The 22,343-nt window shown below is 43.0% G+C and overlaps 1 protein-coding gene across 5 annotated transcripts in view; it reads right to left on the minus strand.

The window, feature by feature from the left end:
* GAPVD1 (GTPase activating protein and VPS9 domains 1) overlaps nt 1-22,343 on the minus strand; it is a 96,611-nt gene that overhangs the window by 48,418 nt on the left and 25,850 nt on the right. For 4 of the 5 annotated variants that reach the window (XM_053562479.1, XM_053562498.1, XM_053562486.1 and 1 more), the window contains exons 2-6: nt 17,117-17,338; nt 12,465-13,308; nt 10,322-10,408; nt 7,354-7,488; nt 7,022-7,211 (exon numbers count right to left, since the gene is read on the minus strand). In XM_053562479.1, the coding sequence (XP_053418454.1) occupies nt 7,022-7,211; nt 7,354-7,488; nt 10,322-10,408; nt 12,465-13,308; nt 17,117-17,301 (1,441 nt within the window). In that variant the 5' untranslated portion in view covers nt 17,302-17,338. Of the gene's footprint in view, nt 1-7,021; nt 7,212-7,353; nt 7,489-10,321; nt 10,409-12,464; nt 13,309-17,041; nt 17,052-17,116; nt 17,339-22,343 lie in introns of those variants that run through there. The other variant, XM_053562507.1, reaches the window with a different exon arrangement.

Genomic DNA, 22,343 nt, shown 5'->3' on the forward strand with positions numbered 1-22,343 from the left:
CAATTCTCCTGCCTCAGCCTCCGGAGCAGCTGGGACCACAGGCGCCCGCCACAACGCCCGGCTATTTTTTTGTTGCAGTTTGGCCGGGGCTGGGCTCGAACCCGCCACCCTCGGCATATGGGGCCGGCGCCCTACCGACTGAGCCATAGGCGCTGCCCCTCCAACTTCATTTTCAATGAAAGCTAACCTACTTCAAGATAAAAGAGGCAAAAATATCAACAATGTCATATTTCTTCACAATGTTGTTCATTAAACACATTTAGTCTAAAAATTCAGAGGATACATTAATTTCCAAAATTCCAAATCAGGTCCACTCATATCTTTACTTGCTGCCCATTACCATCCTACTGAATTATGAACTTAAATCCAATTTCGTGAGGAAGTCTAACCACCTTTCTACCTATAATTCATAAAAATGCAAGTAAACAAATTTCATGTAGCAATTTATATGAAGCAAAAGCAACATGCATGTGAAACACACTTTTATAAATTATTTCTTAAATAAAGTTGTAAATGAATAGAAAGAACAGTCTACTAGCTAGAACTCAGCAGCTAGGGCACCGGCCACATACAACAGGGCTGGAGGGTTTGAACCCAGCAGTGGCCTTCCAAACAAAGCCAACTACAAAAAAGAAAAAATATATAGCCAGGCATTGTGGTGGGCACCTGTAATCCCAGCTACTTGGGAGGCTGAGGCAAGAGGATTGCTTAAGCCCAACAGTTTGAGGTTGCTGTGAACTGTGATGCCACAGCACTTTAGCAAGGACAACATATTAAGACTCTTGTCTCGGCTCAGCACCTGTAGCACAGCTGTTACGGTGCCAGCCACATGCACCAGGGCTGGTGGGTTTGAACCTGGCCTGGGCCTGCTAAACAATGACAATAACAACAACAACAAAAAATAGCCGGGCATTGTGGCAGGCGCCTGTAGTCCCAGCTACATGGAAGGCTGAGGCAAGAAAACTGCTTAAGCCTACGAGTTTGAGGTTGCTGTCAGCTGTGACGCCGTGGCACTCTATGTCAAGGGTGACATAATGAGACTGTCTCAAAAAAAAAAAAAAACAAAAAAACAAAAAACAGGGTTACTGTATGATATGAACAGTAAAATTGGGAGGTGAGGAATCTTAGGCAGTGATAGCTACTAACTTTTCTCCAAGGTTGCAAAAGCATTAAATAGAAAGAAAATCAACCTTCTGAACAATGGACACTTTTTTTTGTTTTTTGAGACAAGAGTATCAAGCTGTTCTCGTGGGTAGAATGCTATGGCATCATAACTCACAGCAACCTCCAATTCTTGGGCTCAAGCAAGTCTCTTGCTTCAGATTTTCTTTTTTTAGTTTTTTTAGTTTTTCTGTTTTTAGTAGAGATGGGGGTCTCACTTTTGCTCAGGCTGGTCTTAAACTCCTGAGCTCAAGCAATCCACCTACCTCGGCTCCCCAGAGTGCTAGGATTACAGGCATGAGACACCACTCCCAGCCTCAGTGGACACATTTTTTAAAAATATAAAACAAATGCACTGACCAGATCATATGACTATACAAAAAATAATACTGGGGGCCAGGCACAGTGGCTCATGCCTGTAATCCTAGTACTCTCTGAGGGCAAAGTAGGTGGACTGCCCTGAGCAGTTCAAGACCAGCCTGAGCAAGAGCGAGACCCCCATCTCTTTTTTTTTTTTTTTTTTTTTTTTTTTTTAGAGACAGAGTCTCACTGTACCGCCCTCGGGTAGAGTGCCGTGGCGTCACACGGCTCACAGCAACCTCTAACTCTTGGGCTTATGCGATTCTCCTGCCTCAGCCTCCCGAGCAGCTGGGACTACAGGTGCCCGCCACAACACCCGGCTATTTTTCTGTTGCAGTTTGGCCTGGGCTGGGTCCGAACCCGCCACCCTCGGCATATGGGGCCGGCGCCCTACTCACTGAGCCACAGGCGCCGCCCCCCATCTCTTAATAAAAAAAAAAAAAAAAAATAGCCAGGCAATATGGCAGGCACCTGTAGTCTCAGCTACTTGGGAGGCTTGAGGCAAAAGGATCACCTGAGCCCAAGAGTTGGAGGTTGCTCTCAGCAAGATCGAGACCCCTGTCTCTACTGAAACTAGAAAAACCAAGGAAAGAAGATCGTTTGAGCCCAAGAATTGGAGGCTGCAACGAGGTATGATGACGCCACAGCACTCTAAGGGTGACAAAGTGAGACTCTGTCTGAAAAAAAACTGGGCAATTTGAGAGTACATTTGAAATTTACTGTCCACCAGATCCATATTTAATGACAGTTTTGGATGATGGGAAATGAAAAAACTAACTTAACAGCAGTGAAAGGGGGGAGTCTCTGATTTATCAAAAATCATAATTTATTTATTCACAGAGTACAAATATCCCATAATGTTGAAAACCATTACTTTTTCTATTTCAATCAGGAAAACTGACATTTTGGGATGATGAAGAAAGCCATAGACTTGAAGAACATGATGTCATACTCCTATTGATAGAACAATTCCATGACATATTAAACGTAAGACTGGGCCAGGTATGGTGGTTCATACAGTAATCCAAACACTTTTTTTGTTTTGTTTTGCTTTTGAGACAGAGTCGCAAGCTATCACCATGGGTAGAGTGCCATGGCATCATCATACCTCATAGCAACCTCCAACTCTTGAGCTCACAAGATCCTCTTTCCTCAGTTTTTCTATTTTTAGTAGAGACAGGGTCTCAATCTTGCTCAGGCTGGTCTTGAACTCAAGAGCTCAAGCAATCCACCCACCAGGGCCTCCCAGAGTGCTAGGATTACAAGCGTAAACCATAGCATCTGACCTAATCCAAATACTTTGTAAAGCCAAAGTGGGAGGATAGCTTAAGGCCAGGAGTTTAAAATGAGCCTGAGCAAAATTATCAAGACCAATGACTCTATAAAAAAATAAATAAATAGGGCAGCGCCTGTAGCTCAAGGAGTAGGGCGCTGGTCCCATATGCCGGAGGTGGCGAGTTCAAACCCAGCCCCGGCCAAAAACCACAAAAATAAATAAATAAATAAATAAATAAATACATAATTTTTTTTGAGACAGTCTCACTACATCACTCTCAGTAGAGTGCCATGGCATCACAGCTCACAGCAATCTCCAAACTCTTGGGCTTAAGTGATTCTCTTGCCTCAGCCTCCCAAGTAATAGGGACTACAGGCACCCACCACAATGCCTAGATACTTTTTGTTGTTGATCTCATTGTTGTTTAGCAGACCCGGCCAGGTTTAAACCCACCAGCACCAAGCCTCTACAAAAATTTTTTGAAAATTAGCCAGGTATGGGCCAAGTGCAATGGCTCATGCCTGTGATTACAACATTCTAAGAAGCCAAGGCAGGAGGATCCATTGAAGTCAAGAGTTTGAGGCCCAACTGAGCAAAAAAGCAAGACCCCATCTCTACTAAAAATAGAAAAATTAGCCAGCATTGGGCGGCACCTGTGGCTCAGTCGGTAGGGCGCTGGCCCCATATACCGAGGGTGGTGGGTTCAAGCCCGGCCCCGGCCAAACTGCAACCAAAAAATAGCCGGGCGCTGTGGCGTGCGCCTGTAGTCCCAGCTACTCGGGAGGCTGAGGCAAGAGAATCGCCGAAGCCCAGGAGTTGGAGGTTGCTGTGAGCTGTGTGGTGCCATGGCACTCTACTGAGGGCCATAAAGTGAGACTCTGTCTCTACAAAAAAAAAAAAAATTAGCCAGCATTGTGGCAGGTGACTATAGTTCCAGCTATTCGAAAGGCTGAGACAAGAAAATCACTTGAACCCAGGACTTTGAAGTTGCTATAAGCTAGACTAATGCCATGGCACTCTAGCCTGGGAAAACAGTGATGAGACTCTGTCTCAAAAAAATAAAAAGGTAGCTAAGTGTAGTGGCACATGTTTTTAGATTTTTAGACCCAACTATTTGGGAAGCTGGGCTGAGAGATCAACTGAGTCTAGGCATTTGATTTTGCAGTGAACTACATTCATGCCACTGCACTCCAGACTGGGTGACAGAGTGAAACCTTACTTCTATTTTTTAAAAAAGACAAAAAAAAAAAAAACTTATTTATGCTCACTAAGTGTTGCTCAGCAACTCAACATAATCAAGTAGGCACTATAATACCACTGTTCCCCTGGCTTAAATACTTTAGACATGTCTTATTTACTTTGTCTAACTCCCATTCATTCTTAAAGAGAAAGTACAGGCTTCAAGACAAGATTTTTCCAATACCGCCACCACTTGGCTAAGTTAAGTACCCCCAATGACCCTCAAACACTTAGTATGCTGAAGGGTACCGGTCTTTTCTTTTTTGTCCCAAATCCATCAGTAGATGACTTGCTTCATGTGCAAGATGGTGATTATACCTACTTTCAAAGGATCTTTGTACAGATTAAATGAAATAACGTTTATAAAGTACTAATCTAATGTCTGGTACATGCTCAATTACTTTTTTGGTAGATACATCATTAATAGATAATAGATGTTTACTAAGCAAATAAAGCTTGTTTAAACATAATTCTTAAATAAATCAATAAAGTAGATTAATTTAAAATTAAACTTCTACTTTGTAACATTAAGATATCTTAGTTTGGGCAGCGCCTGTGGCTCAAGGAGTAGGTGCCAGCCCCGTATACCAGAGGTGGCAGGTTCAAACCTGGCCCTAGCCAAAAAACTGCAAAAAAAAAAAGATATCTTAGCTTAAGGTGGGGCGCGGTAGGTCACACCTATAATCCTAGAACTTTTGGGAGGCCGAGGTGGGTGGATTGCTTGAGCTCACAGGTTCGAGATCAACCTAAGTTAAGTGTAAGACACCATCTCTAAAAAGTGGCCAGGTGTTGTAAAAGGTGTCTATAGCCCCAGCTACTCTGGAGGATGAGGCAAGAGGATCACTTGAGCCCAAGAGTTTGAGGTTGCTGTGAGCTATGAGGCCCCAGCACTCTACTGAAGGTGACAAAGTAAGACTGTCTCACACACACACACACACCAAAAAGATATCTTAGCTCAATTGATGAAAGATTGATTTCTAATAAAAACAATAAAAAATAGGCTGGGCACCATGGCTTACTCCTGTAATCCTAGTACTATGGGAAGCAGAGGTGTGTGGATTGCCTGAGCTCACAGGTTCGAGACCAGAATGAGCCTAAAAATAGACAGGCATTGTGCCGGGTGCTGTAGTCCCAGCTACTGAGGAGGCTGAGAGAAGAAAATCACTTGAGCCCAAGAGTTTTACGTTGCTGTGAGCTATGATGCCAAGGGTGACAAAGTGAGACTGTCGCAAAAATAAAATAAAAAAATGAAAAAATAGTAAATTATTTTCTGTTTTATTGACAAAAACTTCTAAAATATGGGGCGGCGCCTGTGGTTCAAAGGAGTAGGATGCTGGCTCCATATGCCAGAGGTGGCGGGTTCAAACCCAGCCCCAGCCAAAAACTGCAAAAAAAAAAAAAAAAACCTTCTAAAATAATATTATTTATTATGTTATTTAAAACTCTGTAGCAAGGAGGAACATACTTCAAAAAAGGAGGGGCCAGGCTTGGCACCCAGAGCTCAGGGTTTAGGGCGCTGGGCACATGTACCAGGGCTGGTGGGTTCAAACCTGGCCTGGGCCTGCTAAACAACGACAATAACAAGAAACAGTTGGGCGTTGTGGCAGGTGCCTATAGTCCAAGCTACTTGGGAGGCTGAGGCAAGACAATCGCTTAAGCCCAAGAGTGTGAGGTTGCTGTGAGCTGTAACACCATAGCACTCTACCACGGGAGACATAGTGAGACCCTGTCTCAAAAAAAAAAAAAAATTAGAGGACAGACAGGCAGAAAAACAATTGAAAAAATGACTATGACATTCTTTAAATTTTTCATTATAAAGACACTAAAATAATTTAACATTTTTAAGACAGGTGCAGTGGCTCATACCTGTAATCCTAGCACTCTGGGAGGCCAAGGCAAGTGGATTGCCTAAGCTCACGAGTTTGATACCAGCCTGAGCAAGAGGGAGACCTCGTTTCTAAAAATAGCTGGGCACTGTGTTCGGGGCCTATAGTCCCAGCCACTTGGAAGGCTGAGGCAAAAGAATCCTTGAGCCTGGGCGGCGCCTGTGGCTCAGTGAGTAGGGCGCCAGCCCCATATGCCGAGGGTGGCGGGTTCAAACCCAGCCCCGGCCAAACTGCAACAAAAAAATAGCCGGGCGTTGTGGCGGGCGCCTGTAGTCCCAGCTGCTCGGGAGGCTGAGGCAAGAGAATCGCGTAAGCCCAAGAGTTAGAGGTTGCTGTGAGCCGTGTGACGCCACGGCACTCTACCCAAGGGCGGTACAGTGAGACTCTGTCTCTACAAAAAAAAAAAAAAAAGAATCCTTGAGCCTAAGAGTTTCAGGTGGCTGGGAGCTATGACGCCATGGCACTCTACTGAGGGCAACAAAATGAGACTCTTCTCAAAAAAAAAATAATGAAAATAATTAATTAAACATATACACACACACACACACACACACACACAAGACCACGGTCTTGCTCTGTCACTCAGACTGGAGTATAACAGCATGATCATCACTCAGTATAACCTCAAAGTCCTGGCTTCAAGAGGTCTTCCTGCCTTAACCTCCTGAATAGCTGGACTACAGGCATGCACCACCGTGCCCAGCTATTTTTTTTTTTCTTTGTAGAGACAGTCTCTATATGCTGCCCACACTGATCTAAAACACCTGGCCTCTAGCAATTGTCCACCTCAGTCTCCCAAAGTGCTAAGATTATAGGCATGAGCCATCACACCCAGCTAAGAGATTAAAATTTTAAATTAATTTTCAATTAATTATGAAAAGTATGTCTAAAACAACTAATGCCTATTCATAAACTTTAACTTAGTATAATTTTTAAAAATTGAAATTTTATTAGTAACCATGAAAAGAAACACTTTCCATAGTAATTGAAACTATATTCCAAAACACTGAGCAATAATACATATTAATATATACCGATTATTAATATAATAAATATTATAGATTTAAAGGAAAGCTCCAATATGAAACATTCTCTTTACCTATAGGTAGTCGATTCTTTTTATTTGCTGGAGTGGTTGCTGGAGACAGCTGGGGAGTGCTGTAGGGAGTCATTTCCAAACTGCTGCTTTTTCCTGGCTTGGCCTGGGGCAGGTTTGCCAATAAATTGTCAAGAGCCATTCTATCTTCTCTCAGTTGATCTCCAGACATCACACTCTTCATAAAATTCACCTGACAAAGGACATTAGCTAGTGAAATCAGTATTTCAAACACAACATGTATTTCTCACACCATATATTCATCTACATCTCTATCTACTTAGCTAAAAGACTTTTTAACAGGAGAAAATCCTATTAAACAATAAAGCCATTACCAGAGCAATAAGCTGACTGTAGGTTATATAGACCACAGTTCTGCTCAACCCTTCCAGAAGATTAACAGAAGACATTGGAGGGGTCTCCACTGCACGGCCCCCAATCACAACATCAAGGAAAGCAGCAACACAGCTCTGTTAAAACAGGAGAAGATCACAGTAAAATACTTCCTATTTAAAATACTGGAACAAAATTTCTGATTAGGATGGACAAACACACAAAAAATTTAATGCCTCAAAAATTATATTTTATCCAACATTTGAAAAAAGTAAACTCTTTAGGTAATGATACAGAATAATCTCCAAGATACTCTGCTAAGAAAACACACACAGTACACAACAGTATACACATGCTGCTCCCATTTCTGAAAAGGGAGAGGCGGAGCAGGTAGGGGAACACACTATATTTAAAAATTTGCTTGTGTGACAGGTAAGGTGGTTCATGCCTATAATCCTAGCACTCTGGGAGGCTGAGAAGGGTGGATTGCCTGAGCTCACAGGTTCGAGACTAGCCTGAGCAAGAGTGATACCCCATCTCTAAAAATAGCCGGACATTGTGGAGGGTGCCTGTAGTCCAGGTACTTGGGATGCAGGGGCAAGAGAATTGCTTGAAGCCAAGAGTCTGAGGTTGCTGTGAGCTAAGACATCCCGGCACTCTACCAAAGGCAACAAAGTAAGAGTTTGTCTCAAAAAAGAAAAAAAAAATTGCTTGTATATATATATAGAGAGAGAGACTTCCAGAAGGAGACACAAATGATAATAACATCAAGATTCTTTACAGAATCCCAGGCAAGGTGGCAGGTGCCTGTAATCCCAGCTACTCAGGAGGCTGAGGCAAGAAGATGGCTTGAGCCCAAGAGTTTGAGGTTGCTATGAGCTATGATGCCATAGCACTCTACCGAGGGCAACAAAGTAAAACTCGGTTTCAAACAAACAAACAAACAAACAAACAAAAAAACTTTACCGGAGAAAATGAGGGCTGGAGACGAGAGGTGGGAGGCAAATTTCACTGTGTGATCTCTGAATTTTATTTATTTACTTTTGAGACAAGGGTCTCAAGCTGTCACCCTGGATAGAGTGTGATGGCATCATAGGTCACAGCAACCTCAAACTCTTGGGCTTAAGTGATTTAGCCCGAACTAGCGGGACTACAACGCCCAGCTATTTTTTTGTTGTTGGTAGTGGTGGTGTCATTATTGTTTTGGCAGGCCTGGGCTGTGTTGGAACCCACCAGCTCCGGTGTATGTGGTTGGCACCCTAGGCGCTGAGCTACAGGCACTAAGCCCTGATCCCTGAATTTTAAACAAGGATGAATGTAAAGACCATTCTAAATATGACTGACTAAAATCTTATTTAACTAAATTAACTGAATAATGCTATTAATGTTAACTTATGGAATACACTTAAAATTATACAATTATTGCTGATTCACACATCTATGGATCTGATCAAATACAATCTTTAAAAAACAAACTTTTAAAAATAATCTTGGCCTGGGTGAGGTGGCTCAGACTATAATTCAGCACTTTGGGAGGACAAGGTGAGAGGTTGGCTTGAGGTCAGGAGTTCAAGACCAGCCTGAACAAGAGTCAGACCTTATCTCTATGAAAAATAGAAAAATTAGCTTGGCATGGTGGTATGCCCCTAGGGTCCCACCTATTCAGGGAGCTGAGGAAGGAGGATTGCTTGAGCCCAGGAGCTTGAGGTGCAGTGAGCTGAGACGACACCACTATACTCTAGCCAAGGTGATAGAGCAAGAATCTGTCTCAAAAATAAATGAATAAATAAAAATAAAACTCTTTTATTTTTTGTTTGTTTTTTTTTTTTTTTGAGACAAGAGTCTCACTCTGTTGCCCTGGGTAGAGCATCATAGCTCACAACAACCTGAAACTCGTGGGCTTAAGTGATCCTCTTGTCTTAGCCTCCTAAGTAGCTGGGACTATAGGCACCCACCACAACACCTGGATAGTTTTTTCTATTTTTAATGGAAATTAGGTCTCAATCTTACACAGGCTGGTCTTGAACTCATAAGGTCAGGCAATCCACCTGCCTTGGCCTCCCAAAGTGCTAGGATTACAGACATGAGCCACTGTACCCTGCCACCTTTTTTTTTAAGGTAAGCATAGAACAAAGTTTATTGAGGAAGAGAAAGGTGGGTTTATAGAGTTAAGGCCAAGATATAGGCTTACAGAACAAGATATGTCCGCTATCTGCAAACAGGCCTCCATTGCCAGGACAAGTAGGCAAAGACGCCTAAAATACTCTTAATAGTTCTTTGATCCTCATTATGATAGCATCTCTGTAACACTTCTGTGAGAGTTGATAATCTTTAGTGACATCTTCCTTTAAATCAGTGGTTCTCAACCTTCCTAATGCCATGATCCTTTAATACAGTTCCTCATGTTGTGGTGACCCCCCCAACCACAAAATTATTTTTGTTGCTACTTCATAACTATAATTTTGCTACTGTTATGAATCGTAATGTAAATATCTGATATGCAGGATGGTCTTAGGCGACCCCTGTGAAAGGGTCATTCGACCCCCAAAGGGGTTGCGACCCACAGGTTGAGAACTGCTGCTTTAAACTTTTGTTGCCCTGGGTAGAGTGCCATGGTGCCATAGCTCACACCAACCTTAAACTCTTGGGCTCAAAGCAATTCTCCTGCCTCAGCCTCCTTGGTACCTGGGACAATAGATGCCCGCCACAGCACCTGGCTATTATTTTTTTAGAGATGTAAGTCTCAACTCTTGCTCAGGCTGGTCTCAAACTCATGCTCAGGTAATCCACCCACCTCTGCCTCCCAGAGTGCTAGGACTACAGCCATTGAGCCACCACGCCAGTCTTAATTAAAAGAACATTGAATTTAATCATCGCCTAAGGAGAAGATTTATAAAGACAACAGTTATGTTCGCAATTACTTAGGGAGAATATTCTATAAACAGTATTATACAGAGTATTCATTCTTACTTTGTCAAATTTTCCAAGGCTGCTTTTTGTTCGAGGATCTCCCTCTTCACAGCCAGTCATTGCCAACTGCTGCAACAGACGGCCAACCTGAAACCCAAAGCAGTGGCGGAGAGAAATAAGCTATAGAGACTCACAAATTCCTCTCTATGACAGAATTTCTAACCTAAAAATGTTACATGTTCATATTTGCACCACCTGACTGGGCATACAAGATAGGGTGCTCAATAAAAAATGCTTTTTTATGTCACTTTTTACAATTTTTAGGTTAAGAGTTACAGAGATGAAGTAGAAAATTTTGCTTTGACTTTTAACATACGTGATTATTAAGATTAGGAAGTAAAAGTATAATGCATTTGTTGGATATTGTACTTTTCTTTCTTTTTTTTTTTTTCATAGAGACAGAGTCTCACTTTATTGCCCTTGGTAGACTGCTGTGGCATCTCAGCTCACAACAACCTCCAACTCCTGGACTTAGGCGATTCTCTTGCCTCAGCCTCCCAAGTAGCTGGGACTACAGGCACCTGCCACAACACATGGCTAATTTTTTGTTTTTTTTTTGGTAGAGACAGAGTCTCACTTCATGGCCCTCGGTAGAGTGCCGTGGCGTCACACAGCTCACAGCAACCTCCAACTCCTGGGCTTAAGCGATTCCCTTGCCTCAGCCTCCCAAGTAGCTGGGACTACAGGCACCCGCCACAACGCCCAGCTATTTTTTGGTTGCAGTTTGGCCGGGGCCGGGTTTGAACCCGCCACTCTCGGTATATGGGGCTGGCACCTTACCGACTGAGCCACAGGCACCGCCCGTTGCTAATTTTTTGTTGCAGTTTGGCCGGGGCCAGATTTGATCCTGCCACCCTTGGTATATGGGTCCAGCACCCTACCCACTGAGCCACAGGCGCTGCCTGGATATTGTACTTTTCATGCGCCTGTGGCTCAGTGAGTAGGGCGCTGGCCCCATATGCCGAGGGTGGTGGGTTCGAGCCCGGCCCCGGCCAAACTGCAACCAAAAAAAAAAAAAAAATAGCCGGGCGTTGTGGCGGGCGCCTGTGGTCCCAGCTGCTCAGGAGGCTGAGGCAAGAGAATCGCGTAAGCCCAAGAGTTGGAGGTTGCTGTGAGCCGTGTGACGCCACGGCACTCTACCCGAGGGCGGTACAGTGAGACTCTGTCTCTACATAAAAAAAAGAAATTTTTTACTAGGACTACCGGTCAAGAAGCACTGCTTTATTAGAACTCTTAAAAATAATGTATTGAGAGGGAGGGGCTGAAATTACAAATTAAAACAATGTTCTCAAAATCAGTAAAAAAAAAAAAAAATTTCTTTTTTTTTTTTTTTGTAGAGACAGAGTTTCACTTTATTGCCCTCGGTAGAGTGCCGTGGCGTCACACAGCTCACAGCAACCTCCAACTCCTGGGCTTAGGCGATTCTCCTGCCTCAGCCTCCCGAGTAGCTGGGACTATAGGCGCCCGCCACAATGCCCAGCTATTTTTTTGTTGCAGTTTGGCCGGGGCTGGGTTTGAACCCGCCACCCTCGGTATATGGGGCCGGCACCCTGCTCACTGAGCCACAGGCGCCGCCCAAAAAAAAAAAAGAGTAATTTTTTAATTAATTGTAAAAGCTGACTCACTCATTAAACTACTTCAAGTTAATAGTAAGTAATCAAGATAATTTAGTGCATATATTATCATTTCTAATACTCAGGTGGTACCCTGTAATCAAACATATTAACATTTCTACAAAACACGGGTATCACTAATACTAAATGGAGTAACAATTAATGAATAGCCTCAAGTTAGCTCAGCTTAGCTTTTGCTACCAAAGGAAGTATAGTAGAGTGCCATGATGATTTTCAATCATGGTAGATTTTGAAATTAAAGAAAAGGGATAGTGGACTGTTCTAGAAACTATACATTCAAATGTGTGAGGATTCCCATTTAAAAACTAGCCGAAAGTGTTTTATGACTACAATAATTTAAAATCCCAATATGATTGCTTTTATATCATAAGAATCAAATATTTAAGACAGTTTGAAAAAAAAGAATGGTAAGAATGTATAAACACTGTTATCGTATTTTTTGTTCCCACCCCCAGAATCCAACCGATTTTAAAGTAAATGTCACATTAATAGTAACAGCAAAAGCATACCTGCATCAGATTAAATCGTGCCACTTCATTAATAGGAGCATCAGAAATTATTCCATACTGTTCTGGATTGACCACTGCAGGACAAATGAAGCAGGCCAACAAGAGATCAGTACACATTGCCCTGACCTCCCCAACTTCCAGTCTATCTACACAGGAGAGAGTTTTGTACATCTGTGACACAATCCACCTCAAACTATGTGGAAAGCAGTATGTGTTCTGTTTCAGATAACCAATAAATTTGTTCACCAAAGCCACTAGTTTGGCTTCATTGGACTCTACCATCTCTTGAACTTTTTGCCTGAATCTATCTGACCCTTTCTCCCCGAAGAGTTTTTCCTGTTGAGATGGGGAGAACCTCTCAATTAGCTTATTAGGATCTGTTTCCAAGTGATCTTCATCTTCAACAAGCAGCTGCATGATTGGCTCATGTAAAGTAGCTGTGAGGAACAGTTTGGCAGAAAACAGTCCTTCAGAAAAAAGTTTAAATAAGATACTGAAGGCACAAGTTCCTCTCCTCAAAAGTCGCCTGGGGTTGTCACTTTCCTTAAGTTCAAATTCAATCAAGTATCTCAAAACCTGAAGGAGGTAGCTTTCATCTTCTTGCATAATGCAGTTGCCATACAGGGAGGTAAAAACTGTGTAAATAACACTTTGTGTATTCTCCTGATTAAGCTTCTCTCCAGCAACCAAAGAAGAGGCAATAAGACGAGGATTTTCCCTTAATCGACTCAAGAATTCTCCATAAGCAGTCTCCTGAAATCCCAACTGCTTATATCCATCAACAAACTGTGTATCTTCCAAAATCTTGGCATGCTGGCAACATTCCGCAGGAGAAGCTTCGGCACTAAAAAAATGAGCAAATAAGCAAAATAATATGATGGCAATTATAATATATATACTATACTGAAACACAGAAATGTGAAGTGATTTAGTCCCAACAATGAGATCACTATTAGAAACTGCTAAAAGGTAGCCACCGGGATCTGCTTGCGGTAGATTGACAGAGCAGCACATTGCAGAGTGCATGGCCAAGATGCCACAGATGATTGAGAACTGGCGGTGGCAGCAGCAGGGAGAAGGCACAGGCTGACAAGGAGAGAAGGGCCCAGCTTCAAGCTCCTGAGGCCCAGGAGCGCCTGGGCTACCATGTGGACCCAAGGAGCGCCCGCTACCAAGAGCTGCTACAGGACCTAGAGAAGCAGCAGCGCAAGCGCCTCAAAGAGGAAAAACAAAGACTAAAGAAAGAGGCAAGAGCTGCTGCTGCTGTGGCCCAGGACCCAGCAACCTCTGGGACACCCAGCTGCTGAGCTTTGACCGTTCCCTAAAACCTTTTAGACTAACAGTATCTGAATGAGTAGAAAAAGACAAAAGTAAAAAGTACAAAGAAGGGCGGCACCTGTGGCTCAGTGGGTAGGGCACTGGCCCCATATACCAAGGGTGGCGAGTTCAAATCAGACCCCAGCCGAACTGCAACAACAACAACAAAAAAAAAATAGCCGGGCGTTGTGGCAGGCGCCTGTAGTCCCAGCTACTTGGGAGGCTGAGGCAAGAGAATCACCTAAGCCCAGGAGTTGGAGGTTGCTGTGAGCAGTATGATGCCATGGTGCTCTACCAAGGGTGATAAAATGATACTCTGTCTCTACAAAAAAAAAAGTACAAAGGACAATTCCCTCATATTAAATCAAGTTCAATGAAAGGTATCAATTTGCATGTTTGAGCAACTATTGTCCAGCTCTTACAAATTAAATTTAAAATTAACTACAGTTTGCTCAGCACTTGTGGCTCAAGCGGCTAAGGCGCCAGCCACATACACCTGAACTGGCAGGTTCAAATCCAACCCCGGCCCGCCAAACAACGGCGGCTGCAACAAAAAAATAGCTGGGCATTATGGCGGGCGCCTGTAGTCACAGGTACTTGGAAGGCAGAGGCAGGAGACTCGCTTGAGCCCAGGAATTGGAGGTTGCTGTGAGCAGTGATGCCATAGCACTCTACCCCAGGGCGACAACTTGAGGCTCTGTCTCAAAAAAAAAAAAAAAAAAAAAATTTTGACTACAGTTAGGCTGGATGCAGTGGCTCACACCTGTAATTCTAGCATTCTGGGAGGCCCAGGCAGTTGGATCGCTGGAGCTCATGAGTTCGAGACCAGCCTGAAAAAGAGTGAGATACCCCCCTCACTCCCATCTCTACTAAAAATGAAAAACTGAGGCAAGAGGATCTCTTAAGCCCAAGAGTTTAAAGTTAGTGTAAGCTATGACACCACAGTACTCTATCAAGGACAACAAAATGAGACTCTGTCTAAAAAACTACACGCCTGTGGCTCAGTAATAGGGTGCCGGCCCCATATGCCGGAGGTGGCGGGTTCAAACCCAGCCCCACCCAAAAAAAAAAGTAATAAAGTAATTAATAATAAATAAATAAAATTAGCTACAGTTAAACTGCTTATTCTGGGTACAAGAAGGTTTGCAAATATTCAAGTACTAAAATATAATCAAATCTAAGTCTATATCAAGCATATTGTTCAACCTTACGCAACAGCAATGTGTCAGTATATAATGCGATATAGAATGATATCCTTCAACCAGGCTTTTTACTTCTAGAAACAAATCCTAATATAATAAGCCCAAATGATAAGAGAAAAAAATACTATGTTGGGTGGCGCCTGTGGCTCAGTGACTAGGGCGCCATACCAAGGATAGCGGGTTCAAACCCAGCCCCGGCCAAACTGCAACAAAAAAATAGCCAGGTGTTGTGGCAGACGCCTGTGGTCCCAGCTGCTCGGGAGGCTGAGGCAAGAGAATAGCCTAAGCCTAAGAGCTGGAGGTTGCTGTGAGCCGTGTGACATTATGGCACTCTACTGTGGGTGGTAAAGTGAGACTCTGTCTATACAAAAAAAAAAAAAAAAAATACAATGATCACAGCAGCACTATTCTTATTTTTATTGAGGTAAAAATATAGCAAGGTGTAAAAATCTCAAGTGTTCATCTTAATCAATTTTTACATACCTATGCACCCATATAACTACCACACTCCTATGAAAATGCGGAACATTTTAAACTCACTAGAATGTTTCCATATGCCCTTTCCCAGTCAATCCCACCCTCCCGAGCCCAAGAAATAACCATTACTCTGATTTCCATTACCAAAGATCAGTCCTGCCTCTCTTTTAATTTCTTACAAATACAACCATATAGTATGTATTTTTTTGTGTCTGGCTTCCTTTCTTAATATTATACCTGAGCACCACTATCCTTACAGCTAAAGATTTTCTTCTTAGAATAATAGAACAATGAGATATTAACACAATAAAACATCCATGTGTGGCTGGGCGCTGTAGCTTAGTGCTTAGGGCACTGGCAACATACACCGGGCTGGTGGATTCAAACCCAGCCCGGGCCTGCTAAACAATAATATGACAACTGTAACAAAAAAATAGCTGGACATTGTGACAGGCGCCTGTAGTCCCAGCTTCTTGGGAGGCTGAGGCAAGAGAAACATTTAAGCCCAAGATTTTGAAGTTACTGTAAGCTGTGATGCCCCAGCACTCTACCCAGGGCAACAGCTTGAGACTCTGTCTAAAAAAAAAAAAAAGAAAGAAATGGATGGCTTACCACCTGTAGCTCAAGCAGCTAAGGTGCAAGTCACATACATGGGAGCTGGCAGATTCAAATCCAGCCCGGGCCCACCAAACAACAATGACAACTATAACCAAAAAACAGCCAGGCATTGTGGCGGGTGCCTGTAGTCTCAGCTACTTGGGAGGCTGAGGCAAGAGAATCGCTTGAGCCCAAGAGTTTGAGGTTGCTGTGAGCAGAGATGCCATAGCACTCTACCAGGGTGACAGCTTGAGACTCCACCTCAAAAAAAAAAAAAAAAAAAAAGAAATGTATATAGAAATATTACTAAGGAGGAAAATAGAACACAGGATAATTTGCTCTTTAAAATAAAGAGACACACGTGGTGCCTGTAGCTCAAAGGAGTAGGGCACTGGCCCCATATGCCAGAGGTGGTGGGTTCAAACCCAGCCCTGGCCAAAAACTGCAAAATAAAAAAAATAAATAAAGAGACACAAAAATACAAAGACACAAAACTAATTGATGTGGCACAAAATGATAATGCTTAAGTTATAATTTTCTATATTAGTGCCGAAGTTAACTAAAAAAATAAACTTGTATTTTTTTTTCTTTTTTGAGATAGAGTCTCACTATGTCGCCCTCAGTAGTGTTGTGGCATCACAGCTCACAGTAACCTCGCACTCTTAATTCTCCAGCCTCAGCCTGCCAAATAGCCAGAACTACAAGTGCCTGTCACAACGCCCAGCTATTTTTTGATTGCAGTTGTCACTGCGGTTTAGCAGGCCCGGCCAGGCTCAAACCTGCCAGCCTTGGTGTATGTGGCTAGCACCCTACTCACTGAGCACAGGCGCTGAGCCCTCTATATGTATCATAAGCAAAGACCCACTAATGTCAATTCAAACTATCTTAAACAATGTATAGTGTTGGAAACTGAGTCATTCATTTATAGTTAGCACAGAATCATAGCAGTTCACAAAATTTAAAATCTGCAAATCTTTTCTTTACCTGGTTATGATAAGCCAATCTTAGCAGAACCATAGTGGTTCATAAAAATGTAAGATCTGAAAATCTTTTCTTTACCTGGTTATGATAAGCCGATCCAAATTTATTCTCTGCTGCTTCGCAATCCATGCAGTACGATACAACTTTTCAGCTGTCTTAAGTACATCTGCATTGAGCCTCTGAATGAGCTGTTTCTCAGAGTTTACATATAAGCGTTCCTGCTTCAGGTGATGAGCCAGGGTATGAATATCCAGCTTCACCATCTTTCTTCAAACGTGGAAAAGGTACAAAAGCTGATCACTAAGAGTAAAAAGATAAAATTTAAAACTTTGTGTAATTTAAAGTTTTTTTGTTTGTTGGGGTTTTTTTGGATTAGAGGCATGAGCCATTATGCTCAGTCAATCAACATTTCCTATTGATTCTACCTTCAAAATCAATCTCATGAGGCTGGGCATAGTGGCTCATGCCCATAATCCTACCACTCTGGGAGGCCGAGGCCAGGGGATTGCTTGAGCTCACAGGTTCCAGGCCAGCCTGAACACCTGAATAAGAGCAAGACCCCATCTCTACTAAAAATAGAAAAACTAAGAGGATAGCTTGAGCCCGAAAGTTGGAGGTTGCTGTGAGTTAAGACATTGTAACACTCATCTAGGGCAACAAGCTTGAGACTCTGTCTCAAAAAAAGTAAATAAATAAATAAATAAATTTCATGGCTCATACCTGTAATCCTAGCACTCTGGAAAACCAAAGCAGAAGGAAAGTTTGAGGTTAGGAGTTTGAGACCAGTCTGAACAAGAGAGAAACCCCATATTTACCAAAAAAAAAGAAAGAAAGAAAAATTAACTGAGTGTGGTGGTGGATGCCTGTAGTTCTAGCTACTTTGGAGGCTGAGAAAGAAGGATCATTTGGGGCAGTGCCTGTAGCTCAGTGGGTAGGGTGCCAGCCACATGCTCCGGGGCTCCGAACCCAGCCCAGTCCTGCTAAACAACAATAACAACAAAAAATAGCCAGGCATCGTGGCAGGCACCCATAGTCCCAGCTACTAGGGAGGCTGAGGCAAGAGAATCGCTTGAGCCCAAGAGTTTGAGGTTGCTGTTAGCTGTGATGCCACAACACTCTGCCAAGGACGACATAGTGAGACTCTGTCTCAAAAAAAAAGAACATCATTTGAGCCCAGAAGTTTGAGGTTGCTGTGAAGTAGCCTGGTATCATTGTACTCTAGCCCAGGCAACAAAATGAGACCCTGTCTCAAAAAAATTAGTAAGTAAGTAATAAATCTCAAGTCTGACTGCTTCTCTCCACCTCCATCACTAACACTATTATCACTTTCCTGGTAAGAGAAATCCATAATCACCTAATCCATAATCAGGCTCCTAACTGATCTCCCTGCTTCCTCCTTTCTTGTACTTCTAAAATCTGTTCCCTACACAGCATAGAGTGAAATTTTTTTTTTTTTTTGGTAGAGACAGAGTCTCACTTTATGGCCCTCGGTAGAGTGCCGTGGCGTCACACAGCTCACAGCAACCTCCAACTCCTGGGCTTAGGCGATTCTCCTGCCTCAGCCTCTCAGGAAGCTGGGACCACAGGCGCCCGCCACAACACCCGGCTATTTTCTTGTTGCAGTTTGGCAAGGGCTGGGTTTGAACCCGCCACCCTCGGTATATGGGGCCGGCGCCCTGCTCACTGAGCCACAGGCACCGCCCTATAGAATGAATCTTTAAACTTAAAATCAACTGATTCCCCTGTTAGGAACTATCCAAAGGCTTTATTTTACAACAGAATGAAGTCTGAAGGTTCCACATGATCTACCCCTGGCTACTACTTGTCCAAGGTCATCTCTCCTATTATCCTATCCTAGTTCATCCAGGGCCAGACACACCTGCCTCCTTGCTGTCCCTTGAACTGGCCAAGTGCACTACTTCTTCAGTGCTTCCTCATTTACTGATCCCTCTGATTGGAAAACTATTCCTCCAGACAGCTGCAAGGCTAATGCCCTCACTGCAAACTCAGGTATCTCCATTCAAATGTCTATTTAGAAAGGCCTTCTCAGACAACTCTTTATAAAACAGAAAATAGCACTTCCTACTTCCCCTTTCTTACTTGCCCCTATCTAGCATTATATTACAGGTATCAACATGCATATTAATCATGCTTATTGTATGGCTTCCCCACTAAAAGATAAATGTCACTAGGGGCAAGCCTTGTCTGTTCTATTCACACAGAGCTGTAATTTCAGGGGCTAGAAGAAAGAGGGCCTGGGTTACAGCAATAACAGAATAAACATTTGCAAAAGGAATGAATGAAATCACACTGTTCTTGTTTATCTAGCAGCTAAACAGATACAACCAACATACATATTTTAAAGCACTACAGACCAGGCACGGTGGCACACCTGTAATCCTAACACTCTGGGAGCCAAGGCGGGTAGACTGAGTGAGCTCAAGAGTTCAGAGATCACCCTGAGCAAGAGTGAGACCCTGTTTCTACCAAAAATAGAAAGAACCAGCTGGGTGTCATGGCAGGCACCTGTAGTCCCAGTTACTCAGGAGGCTGAGGCAAGAAGATCACTTGAGCCCAGGAGTCTGAGGTTCCTGTGAACTATGACGCCACAGCACTCTACTAAGGGTGATAGAGTGAGACTATCTCAGAAAAGAAAAAGCACTATTATTTAAGCAATACCCTTGAACCTAAGATGCAAGCCAGAGCACAAATGTTTTATATAAACAAAAGAAACACCTGTGGCAGAGATAACAACCTAATACTGTGTGATCACACAGTAGTCACTAAGTTAGAAAAAGATTTTTCAGGCCAGGTACAGTGGCTCCCATCCATAATCCCAGCACTTTGGGAGGCCAGGGCTAGAAAACTGCCAGAGGCCAGGAGTATGAAGCCTGCCTGGTCGACATACTGGCGAGACTCTGTCTCTACAAAAAAATAGAAATATTAACTAGGTGTGGTGGCACTTACCTATAGTCCTAGCTATTTGGGAGGCTGGTGCAGGTGAACTTCTTGAGCTCAGTGAGCTATGAAGATGCCACTGCACTCCAGCCCAGCAACAGATCATGTCTCCAAAAAAATAAAATAATAAAGATTTCTCATTAAAGGCTCAGCACCTATAGTTCAGTGAGTAGGGCTCCAGCCACAAACACTAAGGCTGCCGGGTTTGAGCCCGGCCCGGGCCTACTAAACAACAACTGCAACCAAAAAAATAGCCAGGGCCTATAGTCCCAGCTACTCAGGAGACAGAAACAAGAGAATCACTTAAGCCCACGAGTTTGAGGTTGCTGTGAGCTATGACACCATGATACTCTACCGAGGGTGACATACTGAGACTCTCAAAAAAAAACAAACAAACAAAAAAACAGATTTCTCATTAAGAATTAAATATTATGGGCTGTGTGGGGAGCCGCTCATGCCTATAATCCCAGCACTCTGGGAGGCTGAAGTGGGTGGACTGCCTGAGCTCACTAGTTTGGGACCACCTTGAGCAAGAGTGAGACCCCATCTCTTAAACAACAACAAAAAAATAGCCAGCCTTTGTGGCAGCTACTTGGGAGGTTCAGGCAAGAGAATCACTTCAGCCCAAGAGTTGGAGGTTGGTGTCTGCTGTGAAGTCACAGCACTCTACTGAAGGAAACAAAGTGAGACACTGTCTCAAAAAAAAAAAAAAAAAAAAAGACCAAAGTTGTTTGGTTCATCTAAGACACTACTGCAACACAGAGGAGTTGACGGTCGCCAGGTATAGCACAAATAAAATTTAACTAAATAACTACTAGTAGGAACATTTTACCATACTGAAGACAACAGGAAAGTTCAAACACTAGCAAATAAATTAGTTTGTCCCCTGAAAAGTAACAATATCAACATGAAATTAACAATAACAATATTACTAACAGGCCAAGTGCAGTGGCTCAAGCCTGTTATCCTAGTACTCTGGAAGGCCGAGCCTGAGCAAAAGTGAGACCCCCATCTCAACTAAAAAAAATTAGCTGGGCATTGTGGCAGGCACCTGTAGTCCCAGCTACTCAGGAGGCTGAGGCAAGAGAATTGCTTGAGCCCAAGAGTTGGGGGTTGCTGTGAACTATGACACCAGGGCACTGTACCAAGGGTGACAAAGTGAAACTCTTGTCTCAAATGAAAAAAACAAAAACAAAAACAAAAAAAACACAAAAAACAGCCTTGCCAGACATGGTATCTCATGCCTGTAATCATCTACTCAGAAGGCTATAACATGAGGACTGCTCGAGCCCAGCAGTTCAAGGCTACAGTGAGCTATGAGTGCACCACTGAAAACTAGCCCAGGCAAGAGAATAAGACCCTGTCTCAAAAACAAATACATTACTAAATTCAATCATAAATTATCATTCCTCCTCTTTTTGACCTAACAGAAATATCTGAAATGGTTGACCTCTTTCTATGACTTCCAAGATACCCTATTTTCACGGTCTTCCCCTTGTCATCTTCTCCATTCCGCCTTAGTATCCTTTACTATTTCCCCCATCTTCCCTGACTTTGAAACACTGCAGTGCCCCAAGGCTTACCCATTAAGACTTTTCTCTTCTATCTGTACCCACTACCTAGGTAATCGCATTTAGTCTCATGGCTTTAAGTATGATCAAAATGTTGGCAGCTCTCTAATTATTACAGTATCTTCAACCTGTACCTTTCCCAAGTGACAGATCCATACACACAACTTAATACTCTGTATCTCCTTTGAGTTGTCTAACGGGCATCTCAAACTTAACATGTCCAAAATTGAACTCATCTTTCCCCTCAAAAAACCCATTTCCTTACCTTGCATCAATAAAACAAATCACAACAATAAAACCAGCTTTCCCCATCTCAATCAATGTCAACTCCATCCTTGCAACAGCTCAGGCCAAAAACTCTATTATCATTCTTGACTCCTTTCTTTCTCTTATATCCTATATCCAACCCATTGTCAAATCCTGATGCTCTACCTTCAAAACATATTCAGAATCTATCTATCGCTCATTGTTTTTATTACTACTATCCTGCTCTAAACCACCTTATCTCTGACCTGGGTTATTATGACAGCCTCCTAATTGATCTCCTTGCTTCAGTCCTAGCCCCTCATCTATTCTCAATACCAGACTGTTAAAAAACAAGTCAGATGACATCACTCCTGACTCAAAATCCTCCAAAACACCTGCGTAGTAGCTCAAACCTGTAATCCTAGCACTCTGGGAGGCCAAGACAAGAGGACTGCTTGAGATCAAAGTTCAGGACCAGCCTGAGTAAGAGTGAGACCCCACCTCTACTAAAAAAGGAAAAATTAGCCAGG

This window comes from Nycticebus coucang, chromosome 2 (assembly GCF_027406575.1).
Source record: "Nycticebus coucang isolate mNycCou1 chromosome 2, mNycCou1.pri, whole genome shotgun sequence".
NCBI lineage: Eukaryota > Metazoa > Chordata > Mammalia > Primates > Lorisidae > Nycticebus > Nycticebus coucang.